This window comes from Pongo abelii, chromosome 19 (assembly GCF_028885655.2).
Source record: "Pongo abelii isolate AG06213 chromosome 19, NHGRI_mPonAbe1-v2.0_pri, whole genome shotgun sequence".
NCBI lineage: Eukaryota > Metazoa > Chordata > Mammalia > Primates > Hominidae > Pongo > Pongo abelii.
Window position 1 is genome coordinate 1,525,834 of NC_072004.2, and position 15,412 is coordinate 1,541,245.

The following is a 15,412-nucleotide window of genomic DNA, read 5'->3' on the forward strand; positions in this document are numbered from 1 at the left end:
GTGCGCTTGTTTCCGTGCTGGGGCGATCACGTGACCCGCGTCAGCTGACCCGTCACGGTGGAGCCCGGTGCTCGCGCCCGGCAGCCTCTGCCCCGCCGCGCCCGGAGCGCAGGACCCGCGGAGGGGTAAGCGCGCCCCCCGCCCGCCCCTTCTCCGCCGCCGGCTTCCTGCGGCCACCTCCGCCCCGGCCCCTGTCCCGCGCCCATCCCAGCCCTGCCGGCCTGGCGCCCCGGAAGTCGTCGCCAGCAGGGCCGTGGCTGGGCTCAGCCCCGCGCTGCCCCCGGGCGGCCTGGAGGAGATGGCCCAGGGCAGCGGGGGGCGGGAAGGCGCTCTCGGAACCCCGGCCGGGGGCTGGCATTCCCCGCCAAGCCCAGACATGCTGGAGCTGCTCCGGAGCGTGGAGAGGGACCTGAGCATTGATCCCAGGCAGCTGGCTCCGGCCCCGGGGGGCACCCACGTGGTGGCCCTAGTGCCTGCGCGCTGGCTGGCCAGCCTCCGCGATCGCCGGCTGCCCCTGGGACCCTGTCCCCGCGCAGAGGGCCTGGGAGAAGCGGAAGTCAGGACTCTCCTGCAGCGCTCTGTGCAAAGGCTGCCTGCCGGCTGGACGCGCGTGGAGGTGCATGGGCTGCGGAAGCGGAGACTGTCCTACCCTCTGGGCGGGGGCCTGCCCTTTGAGGACGGATCCTGCGGCCCTGAGACCCTCACTCGCTTCATGCAGGAGGTTGCCGCCCAGAATTATCGCAACCTGTGGCGCCATGCATACCACACTTACGGCCAGCCGTACAGTCACAGCCCTGCCCCCTCAGCTGTCCCTGCCTTGGACTCAGTACGGCAGGCTCTGCAGAGGGTCTATGGTTGTTCCTTCCTGCCAGTGGGTGAAACTACCCAATGCCCATCATATGCCAGAGAAGGCCCCTGTCCCCCTCGGGGCAGCCTTGCTTGTCCTAGTCTGTTACGGGCTGAGGCCTTGCTGGAGTCGCCAGAGATGCTGTATGTGGTACACCCTTACGTGCAGTTCTCCCTACATGACGTGGTCACCTTCAGCCCTGCCAAGCTGACCAACAGCCAGGCCAAGGTGCTGTTCATTCTCTTCCGCGTACTGAGGGCTATGGACGCCTGTCATCGCCAGGGGCTGGCGTGTGGGGCCCTGTCTTTGCATCACATCGCGGTGGATGAGAAGCTTTGCAGCGAGCTGCGACTGGACCTGAGCGCTTATGAGAGGCCCGAGGAGGACGAGAATGAGGAGGCCCCTGTGGCAAGGGATGAGGCGGGCATTACGTCTCAAGAGGAGCAGGGAGGGCGACCTGGGCAACCCACTGGCCAGGAGGGACTTCGGAGCCTCGTGCTAGATTGGGTCCACGGCCGCATCAGCAACTTCCACTACCTCATGCAGCTGAATCGGTTGGCAGGTCGGCGGCAGGGGGACCCCAACTACCACCCCGTGCTGCCCTGGGTGGTGGATTTCACCACGCCCCATGGGCGCTTCCGAGACCTGCGCAAGTCCAAGTTCCGCCTCAACAAGGGGGATAAGCAACTGGACTTCACGTACGAGATGACGCGGCAGGCATTCGTAGCAGGCGGGGCGGGCGGCGGGGAACCCCCTCACGTTCCCCACCACATCTCAGACGTGCTCTCCGACATCACCTACTACGTGTACAAGGCTCGGCGCACGCCTCGGTCGGTGCTCTGTGGACACGTCCGCGCGCAGTGGGAGCCCCATGAGTATCCGGCCAGCATGGAGCGGATGCAGAACTGGACCCCGGATGAGTGCATTCCGGAGTTCTACACCGATCCCTCTATCTTCCGCTCCATCCACCCCGACATGCCTGACCTGGATGTGCCAGCCTGGTGCAGCTCCAGCCAGGAGTTCGTGGCTGCCCACCGAGCCCTGCTGGAGAGCCGCGAGGTGTCCCGGGACCTGCACCATTGGATCGACCTCACGTTTGGCTATAAACTCCAGGGCAAGGAGGCTGTCAAGGAAAAGAATGTGTGTCTGCACCTGGTGGATGCCCACACTCACCTGGCCAGCTATGGGGTGGTGCAGCTCTTCGATCAGCCACACCCCCAGCGCCTGGCTGGGGCTCCTGCCCTTGCCCCCGAGCCTCCCCTCATCCCCAAGCTGTTGGTCCAGACCATCCAGGAGACCACAGGCCGGGAGGACTTCACAGAAAACCTGGGACAGCTTCCAAATGGAGTGGGCCGGCCAGTTTTAGAGGCCACTCCCTGTGAGGCTAGCTGGACCAGAGACAGGCCGGTGGCAGGAGAAGACGACTTGGAACAGGCCACAGAAGCTCTGGATTCCATTTCCCTTGCTGGGAAAGCAGGTGACCAGCTGGGCTCCTCCAGTCAAGCGTCTCCTGGCCTTCTCTCTTTCTCAGTGTCCTCAGCCTCCCGTCCAGGCCGCAGGAATAAAGCTGCTGGGGCAGACCCTGGGGAGGGCGAGGAGGGGAGGATTCTTCTTCCTGAGGGCTTCAATCCCGTGCAGGCCCTGGAGGAGCTGGAGAAAACGGGCAACTTCTTGGCCAAAGGCCTAGGGGGCCTGTTGGAGATGCCTGAGCAGCCCCGGGTCCAGCCGGCTGTGCCACTGCAGTGCCTACTCCACAGGGACATGCAGGCGCTGGGTGTCCTGTTGGCGGAGATGGTGTTTGCCACCAGGGTGCGGACGCTGCAGCCCGATGCACCTTTGTGGGTACGCTTCCAGGCTGTCCGAGGGCTCTGCACACGCCACCCCAAGGAGGTCCCTGTGTCTTTGCAGCCCGTGCTGGACACACTCCTGGAGCTGAGTGGCCCCAAAGTCCCCATGGGAGCAGAGAGGGGCAAGCTGGACCAACTGTTTGAGTACAGGCCTGTCTCCCAGGGCCTGCCCCCACCCTGCCCAAGCCAGCTTCTCAGCCCCTTCAGCTCCGTGGTTCCCTTCCCGCCCTACTTCCCGGCACTGCACAGATTCATCCTTCTGTACCAGGCAAGGCGCGTGGAGGACGAGGCCCAGGGGCGCGAGCTGGTATTTGCTCTGTGGCAGCAGCTGGGCGCGGTGCTGAAGGACATCACCCCTGAGGGCCTGGAGATCCTGCTGCCCTTCGTGCTCTCACTCATGGCCGAGGAGCATACGGCTGTGTACACGGCCTGGTATCTGTTTGAACCTGTTGCCAAGGCACTGGGCCCCAAAAATGCCAATAAGTACCTCCTGAAGCCGCTCATTGGTGCCTACGAGAGCCCCTGCCAGCTACACGGCCGCTTCTACCTGTACACGGACTGCTTTGTGGCCCAACTGATGGTGCGGCTGGGCCTGCAGGCATTTCTCACTCACCTGCTGCCTCACGTCCTGCAGGTGCTGGCGGGCGCAGAGGCCTCCCAGGAGGAGAGCAAGGACCTGGCAGGGGCTGCTGAGGAGGAGGAGAGTGGGCTGCCCGGGGCCGGGCCTGGCTCCTGTGCTTTTGGGGAGGAGATTCCCATGGATGGGGAGCCTCCTGCCTCCTCGGGCCTGGGGCTCCCAGACTACACGTCTGGTGTCAGCTTCCATGACCAGGCTGACCTGCCTGAGACAGAGGACTTCCAAGCCGGGCTCTATGTGACTGAGTCTCCCCAGCCCCAGGAGGCTGAAGCTGTGAGCCTGGGCCGGCTGAGTGACAAGAGCAGCACCAGCGAGACCTCCCTGGGTGAGGAGCGGGCTCCAGATGAGGGGGGTGCCCCCGTGGACAAGAGCAGCCTTCAATCAGGCGACAGCAGCCAGGACTTGAAGCAAAGCGAGGGCTCTGAGGAGGAAGAGGAGGAGGAGGACAGCTGCATGGTGCTAGAGGAGGAGGAGGGGGAGCAGGAGGAGGTCACTGGGGCATCTGAGCTCACTCTGTCTGACACGGTGCTGTCCATGGAGACGGTTGTGGCCGGCGGCAGTGGGGGAGATGGGGAAGAGGAGGAGGAGCCACTGCCTGAGCAGTCAGAAGGCAAAGAACAGAAGATCCTCCTTGGTAAGTTCTCAGGTCTGGGAGGTGTTGGTCAAAAACACCTCCTGCTGGCCAGGCGCGGTGGCTCACGCCTGTAATCCCAGCACTTTGGGAGGCTGAGGTGGGTGGATCACAAGGTCAGGAGATTGAGACCATCCTGGATAACACGGTGAAACCCCGTCTCTACTAAAAATATTAAAAAATAGCCGGGCGTGGTGGCGGGCGCCGGTAGTCCCAGCTACTCAGGAGACTGAGGCAGGAGAATGGCATGAACCCAGGAGGCGGAGTTTGCAGTGAGCCGAGATCGCACCACTGCACTCCAGCCTGGGCAACAGAGCGAGACACCATCTCAAAAAAACAAAAAACAAAAAAAACACCTCCTGCTTCTCCCTGCACACTGGCAGAGCACCTACTCTGTGCCAAGCAGTGGATCGAGCCAGGGCCACCTGCAACACAAATGTAGGCCTGCACAGAGCGCACACCCAGCAGATGAGATGCCACAGCGTAGACAGTCTTAAGCAAGTGTGTTATGTTAGTGCGATAAAGAACATGGCTGCATTCCTAGGAGGGGAGTGGAACATGGAGCTTTTCGGCCGGGCGCCGTGACTCATGCCTCTAATCCCAGCACTTTGGGAGGCTGAGTCAGGAGGATCACTTGAGGTTAGGAGTTCGAGACCAGCCTGGCCAACATGGTGAAACCCCGTCTCAACTAAAAATACAAAAATTAGCCAGGTGTGGTGGCAGGCACCTGTAATCCCAGCTATTCGGGAGGCTGAGGCAGGAGAATTACTTGAACCCAAGAGGCGGAGGTTGCAGTGAGCTGAGATCACACCACTGCACTGCAGCCTGGGCAACAGAGCGGGACTCCGTCTCAAAAAACAAACAAAAAAAAGGTGCTTTTACATCTAGTTTTCAAGGGTCAGAGCAGGCTTCCTTAAAAGCAGAGACAGTTGAGGTTTAAGTAGGAGTAGGAAGAAGGTAGACAAAAATGGGCAAAAAGAAAGTCTGAAGGCTGAGGGAACAGCGTGTGTGAGGCTCTGAGGCTGTCATGTTCCATTAAAGAAGAGAAGCAGGGGGCCGGGTGCTGTGGCTCACACCTGTAATCCCAGCACTTTGGGAGGCTGAGGCGGATGGATCACGAGGTCAGGAGATTGAGACCATCCTGGCCAATATGGTGAAACCCCGTCTCTACTAAAAATACAAAAAATTAGCTGGGCATGGTGGCGGGCGCCTGTAATCTTAGCTATTTGGGAGGCTGAGGCAGGAGTATTGCTTGAACCTGGAGGCTCAAGGAGGAGAGTCAGGGCGGTGGAAGGTGGAGGTTGCAGTGAGCTGAGATTGTGCCACCGCACTCCAGCCTGGGCAACAGAGCGAGACTCTGTCTCAAAAAAAAAAAAAGAAGAAGAGATGCAGGGAAAGGCCATTATGGCGAGACCGCGGGAGTGGAGGGAAGAGAGGCCAGACGGAAGGTGGCCAGGGCCGGGTCAGGCCTCGTTAAGGAGCTTCAGAAGACCCACGGGCAGGCTAACTTCCTGCAGGTCGTGCCTGTGGAGAGGAGCCTGGAGCAGCCAGAGTCCCATAGGCCAGGGCCTGGGCGCCTCTGCCACTGTTACGTGGAGGGGGGTGGTGTGGGACAGCCGGCCTGCGCTGGGCTCTTGGCAGAGCTGCAGCCAGAGGTGTTTGAGTGGGGTGCCGTGGGGTTGGGTGGGAGGGGTGATGAGCCCCTGTTATCTGAGGAGCTCAGGGCCTGCTCCCACCCCACAGATACAGCCTGCAAGATGGTCCGCTGGCTGTCTGCCAAGCTCGGCCCCACAGTGGCCTCTCGCCACGTGGCCCGGAACCTGCTCCGCCTGCTGACGTCTTGTTATGTTGGTAAGGAGGCCTGCGGTCAGTGCTGGAGATGAGGCTTTCTCCCAGGCCCTCTGCGTAGCTTCAGCCCTCTCCGGCGGAGATCCTTCCCACCCCTCCCTCAAACCACCCCCCGGCCAGGTGCTGGGTCCCAGTCTGTAAATGCCAGCCTTGGGTAGGGCCGGGCTGGGCCCCCGGCTAGAGTGAGCTCAAGTGGCCAGCACAGCCCTGCAGGGCCAGGCTCCCCCAGGCCCTCCACTGGCGACTCAGGGCTGCTGGCCCTTCCGTGGCAGGACCCACTCGGCAGCAGTTCACGGTGAGCAGTGGCGAGAGCCCTCCGCTAAGCGCCGGCAACATCTACCAGAAGAGGCCGGTCCTGGGTGACATCGTGTCAGGGCCCGTGCTCAGCTGCCTCCTCCACATTGCCCGCCTGTATGGGGAGCCTGTCCTCACCTACCAGTACCTGCCCTACATCAGCTACCTGGTCAGTCGCTGGTTTGGCAGGCCCGGGGCTGGGAAGGCTGAGGAACTGAGGGCCGGCCCGGGGTCTCTGGGTGCCAGGGGATCTGTGGGGCTGCCCGGCCCTCATCTGCTCGGTGGCTCTAGGTGGCCCCAGGGAGTGCCTCAGGCCCCAGCCGACTGAACAGCCGTAAGGAGGCAGGGCTGCTGGCTGCGGTGACGCTGACTCAGAAGATCATCGTGTACCTCTCAGACACCACACTCATGGACATCCTGCCCCGGATCAGCCATGAGGTCCTGCTGCCCGTGCTCAGCTTCCTCACCTCCCTCGTCACGGGGTAGGCCTCTGCCCCAGCTGATGTAGGGGGACCGGCCCAGCGGAGGGGCTGCCCAGGAGGGGCTGGGAAGCTCAGGGGAGAGGACGTAACACTGGGCTGGGTGTCAAAGAGTTCTGGTTTTGATTCCAGCTGTGTGACCTTGAGCAAGCCACACCCTTTTCCTGTGCCTCAGTTTCCTCATCTGGTTTGGACCAGTTGGTCTTGGAGCTCCTTTCATTTAAAACTTTTGATATGTCTGGGCGCGGTGGCTCATGCCTGTAATCCCAGCACTTTGAGAGGCTGAGGTGGGAAGATTGCTTGAGCCCAGGAGTTCAAGACCAGCCTGGGCAACAAAATGAGACCTCCTCTCTAAAAATAGATATAAAGGCTGGGCATGGTGTCTCACCCCTGTAATCCCAGCACTTTGGGAGGCTGAGGCGGGCGGATCACGAGGTCAGGAGTTTGAGACCCGCCTGGCCAACATGGTGAAACCCCGTCTCTACTAAAAATACAAAATATTCGCTGGGCATGGCAGCAGGTGCCTGTAATCCCAGGTACTCGGGAGGCTGAGGCGGGAGAATTGCTTGAACCCTGGAGGCAGAGGTTGCAGTGAGCTGAGATCACGCCATTGTACTGCAGCCTAGGCGACAGTGCAAGACTCCGTCTCAAAAAAAAAAAGTATATATATATGCTGGGTGCTGTGGCTCATGCCTGTAATCCCAGCACTTTGGGAGGCCAAGGTGGGTGGATCGCTTGAGGTCAGGAGTTCGAGACCGGCCCGGCCAATATGGCAAAACCCCGTCTCTACTAAAAATACAAAAAAAAATTAGCCGGGTGTGGTGGCTGATGTCTGTAGTCCCAGCTACCCAGGAGACTGAGGCAGGATAATCACTTGAACCCAAGAGGAGGAGGTCGCAGTGAGCCGAGATCGCACCACTGCACTCCAGCCTGGGTGACAGAGCAAGACTCCATCTCAATAAAAATAAAAATAAATAAAGCTTTTGCTAGATTCTGGTCAAGTCCTGCAGAACGGGGGGCTGGAGCTCATGAGCTCTGTTTCCAGGTTCCCAAGTGGGGCCCAGGCCCGGACCATCCTGTGTGTGAAAACCATCAGCCTCATCGCCCTCATCTGCCTGCGCATCGGACAGGAGATGGTCCAGCAGCACCTGAGCGAGCCCGTGGCCACCTTCTTCCAGGTCTTCTCTCAGCTGCATGAGCTTCGGCAACAGGTGGGCAGATCTGCTGGGCCAGGGCGGGCTGGGGCGGGGGCTGTGGACCTGGCTGACCCCCTGGGCGTCTTGCTCATAGGATCCGAAGCTGGACCCCGCGGGCCGTGGCGAGGGCCAGGGTGGGCCAGGGCGGGGGCTGTGGACCTGGCTGACCCCCCTGGGCGTCTTGCTCATAGGATCTGAAGCTGGACGCCACGGGCCGTGGCGAGGGCCAGCTGCCACAGGTGGTCTTCTCTGATGGGCAGCAGCGGACCGTGGACCCCGCCCTGCTGGACGAGCTGCAGAAGGTGTTCACCCTGGAGATGGCATACACAATCTACGTGCCCTTCTCCTGCCTGTTGGGTACTGCCCCGTGACGTTCCCCATCACAGCCTTCGTGGCTGTCTCCTCCCTTGGGAGGCCCCATTCTCTGCCCTTGCCCCGGAGTCAGCAGTGGGTTCTAAGCAGTGGGTTCTAAGCGCCAGCAGGATGGGTGAGAGCAAAGGGATTTGGCCTCAGACCCCTACCTCCAAGGTGACATACAAACAGGGACTGAGCAGTAGCCAGCAAGAGAGGCCCAGAAGCTGGCCTGTAGTGTCCCTGGGGAAGGCAGGAGAGTCAGGGCGGTGGACTGGCGGTCTGCAGGAGCTGGCGAGAGGGAAGGAGTGGCCTCCTGTTTACGAAGCTTCCCCTCTGGGCCCTGCACGGTGCTGTGCAGATCGTTTCAGCGTGTCATCTCCCTGGAGAGGACAAACAGCCCTGTGGTTACACATGTTATCATCCTGCCACTGAAATCTAAGCTTTGGGAGGCCAGGGCACCACCTGTCTTGTTCCGTATTCTATTCCTAGTGCCCAGCACAGCACAGCACATATAGAAGACGCTCATGTGTACATCACAACGGAATCAATCCACATTTCACTGAGGAGGAAACTGAGGCTCAGAGACAGAGTTACTTGCCCAGAGTTGCAGAGCCAGTTCCTGCCCCATCTTCTGTGTCTCCCAAGTCCTTGGATGGGTGATAGCAGCCGCCTGCCATCTTCCCTGTCTCAGGACCTCTCCCACTCCCATCCAGGTGACATCATCCGGAAAATCATCCCCAACCACGAGCTGGTTGGGGAGCTGGCGGGGCTGTACTTGGAGAGCATCAGCCCGAGCAGTCGCAACCCTGCCAGCGTGGAGCCCACCGTGCCCAGCACCGGCCCCGAGTGGGACCCCCAGGGTGGGGGCTGCCCTCAGGATGATGGCCACTCAGGGACCTTTGGGAGCGTCCTGGTGGGGAATCGAATTCAGATCCCCAATGACTTTCGGCCTGAGAACTCCGGACCGCTGGGCCCCATCTCGGGGGTGGGTGGTGGGGGCCTGGGCAGCGGGAGCGACGACAACGCCCTGAAGCAGGAGCTGCCGCGGAGCGTCCACGGGCTGAGTGGAAACTGGCTGGCGTACTGGCAGTACGAGATCGGCGTGAGCCAGCAGGATGCCCACTTTCATTTCCACCAGATCCGCCTGCAGAGCTTCCCGGGACACTCGGGGGCCGTCAAGTGTGTGGCACCCCTGAGCAGCGAGGACTTCTTCCTGAGCGGCAGCAAGGATCGTACCGTGCGCCTCTGGCCGCTGTACAACTACGGCGATGGGACCAGCGAGACGGCCCCACGCCTCGTCTACACCCAGCACCGCAAGAGCGTCTTCTTCGTGGGCCAGCTCGAGGCCCCGCAGCACGCGGTGAGCTGTGACGGGGCTGTGCACGTCTGGGACCCCTTCACAGGTGAGCGGGCCCAGGTGAGGCCTGTTCTCTTCCTGCTCCAGCGCCCCACCAGACCTCCGGAAAGGGGGCCCGAGGGTGGGGCTGTAATGCTGCGGAGTTTGGGGAGACCCAGCGAGGCCGCCTAGGAGAGCAGTTAGGGCTTCGAATCTGTTAGACTTGAGTCTGAATTGGCTCCACCAGCTTACTTGCTGAGTGACCTTGAGCAAGTTCCTGCTGCTGGAAGCATCTGTTTTCCCATCTATAAACTGAGAATCAGAAAAACTGGCTGAGAAGATAACACACAGCCGGGCGCGGTGGCTCACGCCTATAATCCCAGCACTTTGGAAGGGTGAGGTGGGTGGATCACGAGGTCAGGAGATCGACATCATCCTGGCTAACATGGTGAAACCCTGTCTCTACCAAAAATACAAAAAATTAGCCGGGCGTCGTGGTGGACGCCTGTAGTCCCAACTATTCGGGAGGCTGAGGCAGGAGAATTGCTTGAACCTGGGAGGTGGAGGTTGCAGTGAGCTGAGATTGCACCACTGCACTCCAGCCTGGGTGACAGAGCAAGACTCCATCTCAAAAGAAAAGAAACATCTTTAGCATTTTCTAAGGATCCCTGGGGGACGGGAGGCAGGTGTGCGGTGAGTTGGGGGATTAGAAGCTCCCAGGGCTCTTCTGTCAGCTGCTGGGACCCCAGATCCACTGTGACTTTCCTTCCCAGGGAAGACCCTTCGCACAGTGGAGCCGCTGGACAGCCGGGTGCCCCTGACTGCAGTGGCTGTCATGCCCGCCCCCCACACCAGCATCACCATGGCCAGCTCTGACTCTACCCTGCGCTTTGTGGACTGCAGGAAGCCTGGTCTGCAGGTCAGGGGGGTCCAGTTCCCTGAGCACTCGCCTGGTTCTCTGGGGACCTGGCAGGGAGGAGAGACTCCCCAAAAACAGAAAGCCAGGATGTTGTTCTGGGGCCCTAGTTAGTTTCTCTTTGGTGCTAGATCACTCACAGCCGCACACCCTGTGGGGCAGGACTCTGGCCTGTGATGGGAGTGGGGTTCTGGGCTTTTCATGCCCCCTGATGAGGGTCAGAGGCTCAGGCCTTCCTGCCGTGTGGGCTTGGGTGGTGGGCAGGGCCTTGGGGAGTGTGGGATGGGAAGGCGGTGCCTCAGCTCAGCTGCCCTGTCCCTGCAGCACGAGTTCCGACTGGGCGGTGGGCTGAACCCTGGGCTTGTCCGTGCCCTGGCCGTCAGCCCCAGTGGCCGTAGCGTCGTGGCCGGCTTCTCCTCGGGCTTCATGGTGCTCCTGGACACCCGCACGGGCCTGGTTCTGCGAGGCTGGCCAGCCCACGAGGGGGACATTCTGCAGATCAAGGTGATGGGCTGGGTCCCCCTCCCCTTGCTGCCCGGCCCCTGCCCCTGTCCAGCCATCACCCCTGCTTAGGGCCTGCCTGCCCGGGGACAGGCTCAAACTGGTCTGTCTTATATACCTGGTCCAGGACTAATGGGCAGGGAGGGTAGTCCTCTCGGGCCAACTTGGGAGCCAGTCGCACTGCAGGGGCCTCAGCAGGAGGCAGGCCATGGGGGCGGGAGCTATGGGGCAGGGCTGACCCTGTTGCTCATGGAGATGTTCTAATGAGTAACCCTTGTCCATATTTGTCTTGCTTGGAGGATCAGGGGTCAGGCCCTGTCCATGACCCAGTTCAGGTTAAATAAAGCTCAGCTGGGAGGCTGTTTACTGCCCGTAGACCACTGAGCAGAGTCCATGGCCCTGCTGGGCTGCCCTGGCGGGGGCAGGAGCAAACCTGGGCATGGGGATCCTGCCCCCCTCTCCTTCCCCTCCCCCTCCCTCCATTCTCAGTCACAGGCCTCGGGGAGCTGCTCAGGGAGGCCCAGGAGGGGAGGAACAGGGCTTCGTGTGGGAGGATTTCTGCAGGCAGCTGGGACTTTCTTCCCCAGCTTGGCTGGAGGCCAGGAGTCTTGCATTGCCCTGCTGAGAGCAGACTGTCGCTAGCTCCCTCCAGAGCCCCAGGGAACCCTCAGCTTGAGGTGCCCCCAAATTCTAACTTTCCAAGAAAGTGTCGGGAGGGCTCTGGGGTCAGCCTGGGTGTTAATCCCGGCTCTGCTGCTTGCTGGCCCCATGACCTTGGTATGGTTACTTCACTTCTCTGAGCCTCACTTTTCCTGTCTGTGAAATGGGGACAATGGCAGCATCCACCCCATGGGGTTGTTACGAAGGTCAAGGTCGTCACGTGCACGCCTGGCAGCATGCCTGTGCATAGTTCTCAAGTTAGAGTGACGACTGGGTTACGGATGCTGAGTGTATTAAAATGAACCAACGTGAATATGGTGTGTGTGGGAGGGTGGCAGCCTGTCACCCACCCAGGACGGCCTGTCTCCCTGGAGAGCGACTGCGGAGGGAACTGGGAAGGCCTTGGGGCTCAAGGGTATGCAGAGGGACCCAGGCTCCTGCTGAGGCTCTCCTCTCCCGGGACAGGCGGTGGAGGGCAGCGTCCTGGTCAGCTCCTCCTCTGACCATTCCTTGACCGTCTGGAAGGAGCTGGAGCAGAAGCCCACCCATCACTACAAGTCAGCATCCGACCCCATCCACACCTTTGACCTGTACGGCAGCGAGGTGGTCACCGGCACCGTGTCCAACAAGATTGGCGTCTGCTCCCTGCTCGAGCCACCCTCACAGGCCACCACGAAGCTCAGCTCTGAGAATTTCCGCGGCACGCTCACCAGCCTGGCCTTGCTGCCCACTAAACGCCACCTCCTGCTGGGCTCAGACAACGGGGTTATCCGCCTTTTGGCATAGACTGAGGCAGGAGCTGGCCGGGCAAGGGTGGGAAGACATCTGCAGGCACGTGTCCGCTCACCCTGTTCCCCGAGCAGCAGCTCCCTCCAGGGAGGCCCTGGGTCCCATGCTCTGGGTGCCCACGTGGCCTGCCAACTAGGGCCTCCAACTGGAGTGGGGGAGTCCTGGCCCCTGAATCACCAGAGCCACCAAGCCTGCCAGAGGGGTCTCCTTCATGGCTTGGGGACACACTGCTCCTAGCAAGCAGAAAGTAAGAGCAGGAGGAAGCGTTGCTACCTTCACTTCTCCCCAGCTCTGCCCTCTGGGTCCACATGAGGACAGGGAAGCTCGGGAAGGGGAAGGGAGACTGGCCCTGCCCAGCCAGTCTCTAGCCCATCAGCCCCTGCTGGGCACTCTCTGCCCCATCCCTCTAGGACAGGGAAGGTGGCCTGGTCCAGGGCACTGATGGTGCTTGGATTCCAGCCTAAGGAAGGCTGGCCGTGGTCCAGGAGTTAAGGGCCTGGGTCTGGGGTTTAAGTGGCCACCCATCCAGGCCCTGGCCAGTGTGGGACCAGGAGGGGAAGGAAGAAGGAGGCTAGGAGCAGGGGAGAGAAGATGCACTTGGCCAGTGGTGCCTGCCAGGAGTGAGTCCATGCGTTGCCTACCCACCCCTAACCACAGTGTTTGTGCCTTGAGCTGAGGGGGCAGCCTCTGGGCCCTGAATCCCTGCTGGGGCTCCACGACCCTGAGCGAAGGTGTGAGAAGAATCATCTCTGCACCTCGGGTCTCTGCCAGAGGAAGACTTAAGCATCCCTGCGGCCTCACATTCTAGATGGAGATGAGGTCCAGGGGTTGGCCCCTGCTGCCTCCTCACAATTTGCAATAGATGTAAATAGGACCAATAAATCCTTTGGAAGAGCCATGGGGGGAACTGAGGCTTGTCTTTTTTTCAATAGAGATGGAGTCTGACTATGTTGCAACTCCTGGGCTCAAGCGATCCTCCTGCCTCGGCCTCCCAAAGTGTTGGGATTACAGGCATGAGCCACCACACCCAGCCTGAGACTTATCTTGCTGGTGGTGTCAGGGTGGGGAAAGTCGAGACCCAGCAGTTTCCAGGACAGTGAGGGCGGGAAGTGGCCTGATGCAGGGAGTGAGGAGCAGGACAGTGAGGGTGGGAAGGAGCCTGATGCAGGGAGTGAGGAGCAGGTGTGAGGGTGGGAAGGAGCCTGATGCAGGGAGTGAGGAGCAGGTGTGAGGGTGGGAAGGAGCCTGATGCAGGGAGTGAGGAGCAGGACAGTGAGGGTGGGAAGGAGCCTGATGCAGGGAGTGAGGAGCAGGCGTGAGGGTGGGAAGGAGCCTGATGCAGGGAGTGAGGAGCAGGCGTGAGGGTGGGAAGGAGCCTGATGCAGGGAGTGAGGAGCAGGCGTGAGGGTGGGAAGGAGCCTGATGCAGGGAGTGAGGAGCAGGCGTGAGGGTGGGAAGGAGCCTGATGCAGGGAGTGAGGAGCAGGCGTGAGGGTGGGAAGCGGCCTGATGCAGGGAGTGAGGAGCAGGTGTGAGGGCGGGAAGGAGCCTGATGCAGGGAGTGAGGAGCAGGACAGTGAGGGTGGGAAGGAGCCTGATGCAGGGAGTGAGGAGCAGGACAGTGAGGGTGGGAAGGAGCCTGATGCAGGGAGTGAGGAGCAGGTGTGAGGGTGGGAAGGAGCCTGATGCAGGGAGTTAGGAGCAGGACAGTGAGGGCGGGAAGGAGCCTGATGCAGGGAGTGAGGAGCAGGCGTGAGGGTGGGAAGGAGCCTGATGCAGGGAGTTAGGAGCAGGCGTGAGGGTGGGAAGTGGCCTGATGCAGGGAGTGAGGCACAGGTGTGAGGGTGGGAGGCAGCCTGATCTTTGCACGGGCTGCCAGGCTTCTGGTTCACACAGCCCCAGACCAGTTTCCAGAACCCTCGCTCTTGGGTAGGGCAAAGAGACATTGCTCCGGAGCGGCAGGACGGTGGGAGAGGTCGAGTCCCTCTCATCTCTCCTCCCTCACCTCCTGCCTTCCGGGCCCAGTCTGAAGGCAGCCACCCCTGATCCCGGGCTTGTAAAGTTGGGGGTGGGCTTCCTATCCCGGGCTCTCTGCACAGGCTCTTGTGGCTTCCCCTTTCCTCCCCTCAGGAGCGGGAGGCAGCTCTCAGGGAGAAGAAAGGACATTGGGAGTGAGAATCTGGATGTGACTCAGCCCAGCTCTGTGTCCTCGGGCAGGTCCCATGGCCTCTCTGAGCCTGGCTGAACCAGGAATAATCCACACCTCGTGGGGTCTCTGGAAGGCTTAACACAGTGCTAGGTTCCCGTGCTTTCTGGATCCGCCCTCTTGGCTAGCCAGCTCCAGTCTCTTCAACAGTCTCCTCCTGAACTTCCTCTTTCCAGGCTTAGCGGGGGACCCAAATATAGGGGGCTCTGCATGGCTGCCTCAGGATTAGATGCCCTGGTGGGAAAGGGGCTTCTGGCTTCAAGATCAATGTTTAACCGGATGTGCAAGTCAATATTTACCAGAAGAGAAAGCAATCTGAACAGGGCTTGGCTGAGAGTAAAGGTCCTGGTGGGAGGGGAGGGGTGGGCTGGGCTGGCTGGAGCCTGGACAGAGAGTGGGGAGCACCAAAGAGGGGCCGGCCAGAGGAACGTCGCGTGCGGCAGCGAGGAGCCCGCAGAGGTACGAGGGGAGGGGCGGCTCGGCCTGCTCCTTGGGTGGGAGAGGAGGAGGGAGCTGCCTCCCTAGCTGAGGGGTCTGGGATTTATTCAGGAAGCCTGTCACTCCCCAGCCTCATCTGGGACTTGAAAAACTGAAGCCTGTTCTTGGCAAGAAGATTCTAATGCCCAGGTCGGAGTCAGGGCCCTGGCCAAGGGCTCTTGTGTGGGATGGGGGTGGGGCCAAGGTGACCAAAGGATCCTCCAGAAGGGTTGGCCCTGAGACGGGGGTGGGCTGGAGGTAGACTGTGAGACCTGCTCTGACTTATCCTCCTGAGACCGACACCGGCCCTTCCCAGAGCCAGCCTGGGGCAGAGGCCTGTGATTCTCCTGAGCGCAGAGGTGGCTCTGGCCAGAGTCATTCACTGGGCTCCGCTG

At 61.0% G+C, this 15,412-nt stretch overlaps 1 protein-coding gene across 5 annotated transcripts; it reads left to right on the forward strand.

Annotated features, from left to right (window-relative positions):
- Nucleotides 1-13,233, forward strand: WDR81 (WD repeat domain 81). 5 transcript variants are annotated; one of them, XM_024235152.3, is made up of 10 exons: nucleotides 10-3,965; nucleotides 5,706-5,813; nucleotides 6,083-6,273; nucleotides 6,396-6,586; nucleotides 7,629-7,794; nucleotides 7,971-8,136; nucleotides 8,847-9,536; nucleotides 10,243-10,388; nucleotides 10,710-10,889; nucleotides 12,012-13,233. In XM_024235152.3, exons 1-10 carry the CDS (start codon nucleotides 299-301, stop codon nucleotides 12,330-12,332), a joined length of 5,826 nt encoding a protein of 1,941 aa, XP_024090920.3. In that variant the 5' UTR covers nucleotides 10-298; the 3' UTR covers nucleotides 12,333-13,233. The 5 variants fall into 5 exon arrangements, 4 of the variants coding, with proteins under 4 accessions (XP_054391967.2, XP_054391966.2, XP_054391965.2 ...); XR_010137894.1 differs by lacking the exon at nucleotides 12,012-13,233 and having other exon boundaries at nucleotides 4-3,965; nucleotides 8,847-9,550; nucleotides 10,710-10,843; XM_054535990.2 differs by lacking the exon at nucleotides 7,971-8,136 and having other exon boundaries at nucleotides 9-3,965; nucleotides 9,272-9,536.
- The last annotated feature ends 2,179 nt before the right edge of the window (nucleotides 13,234-15,412 follow it).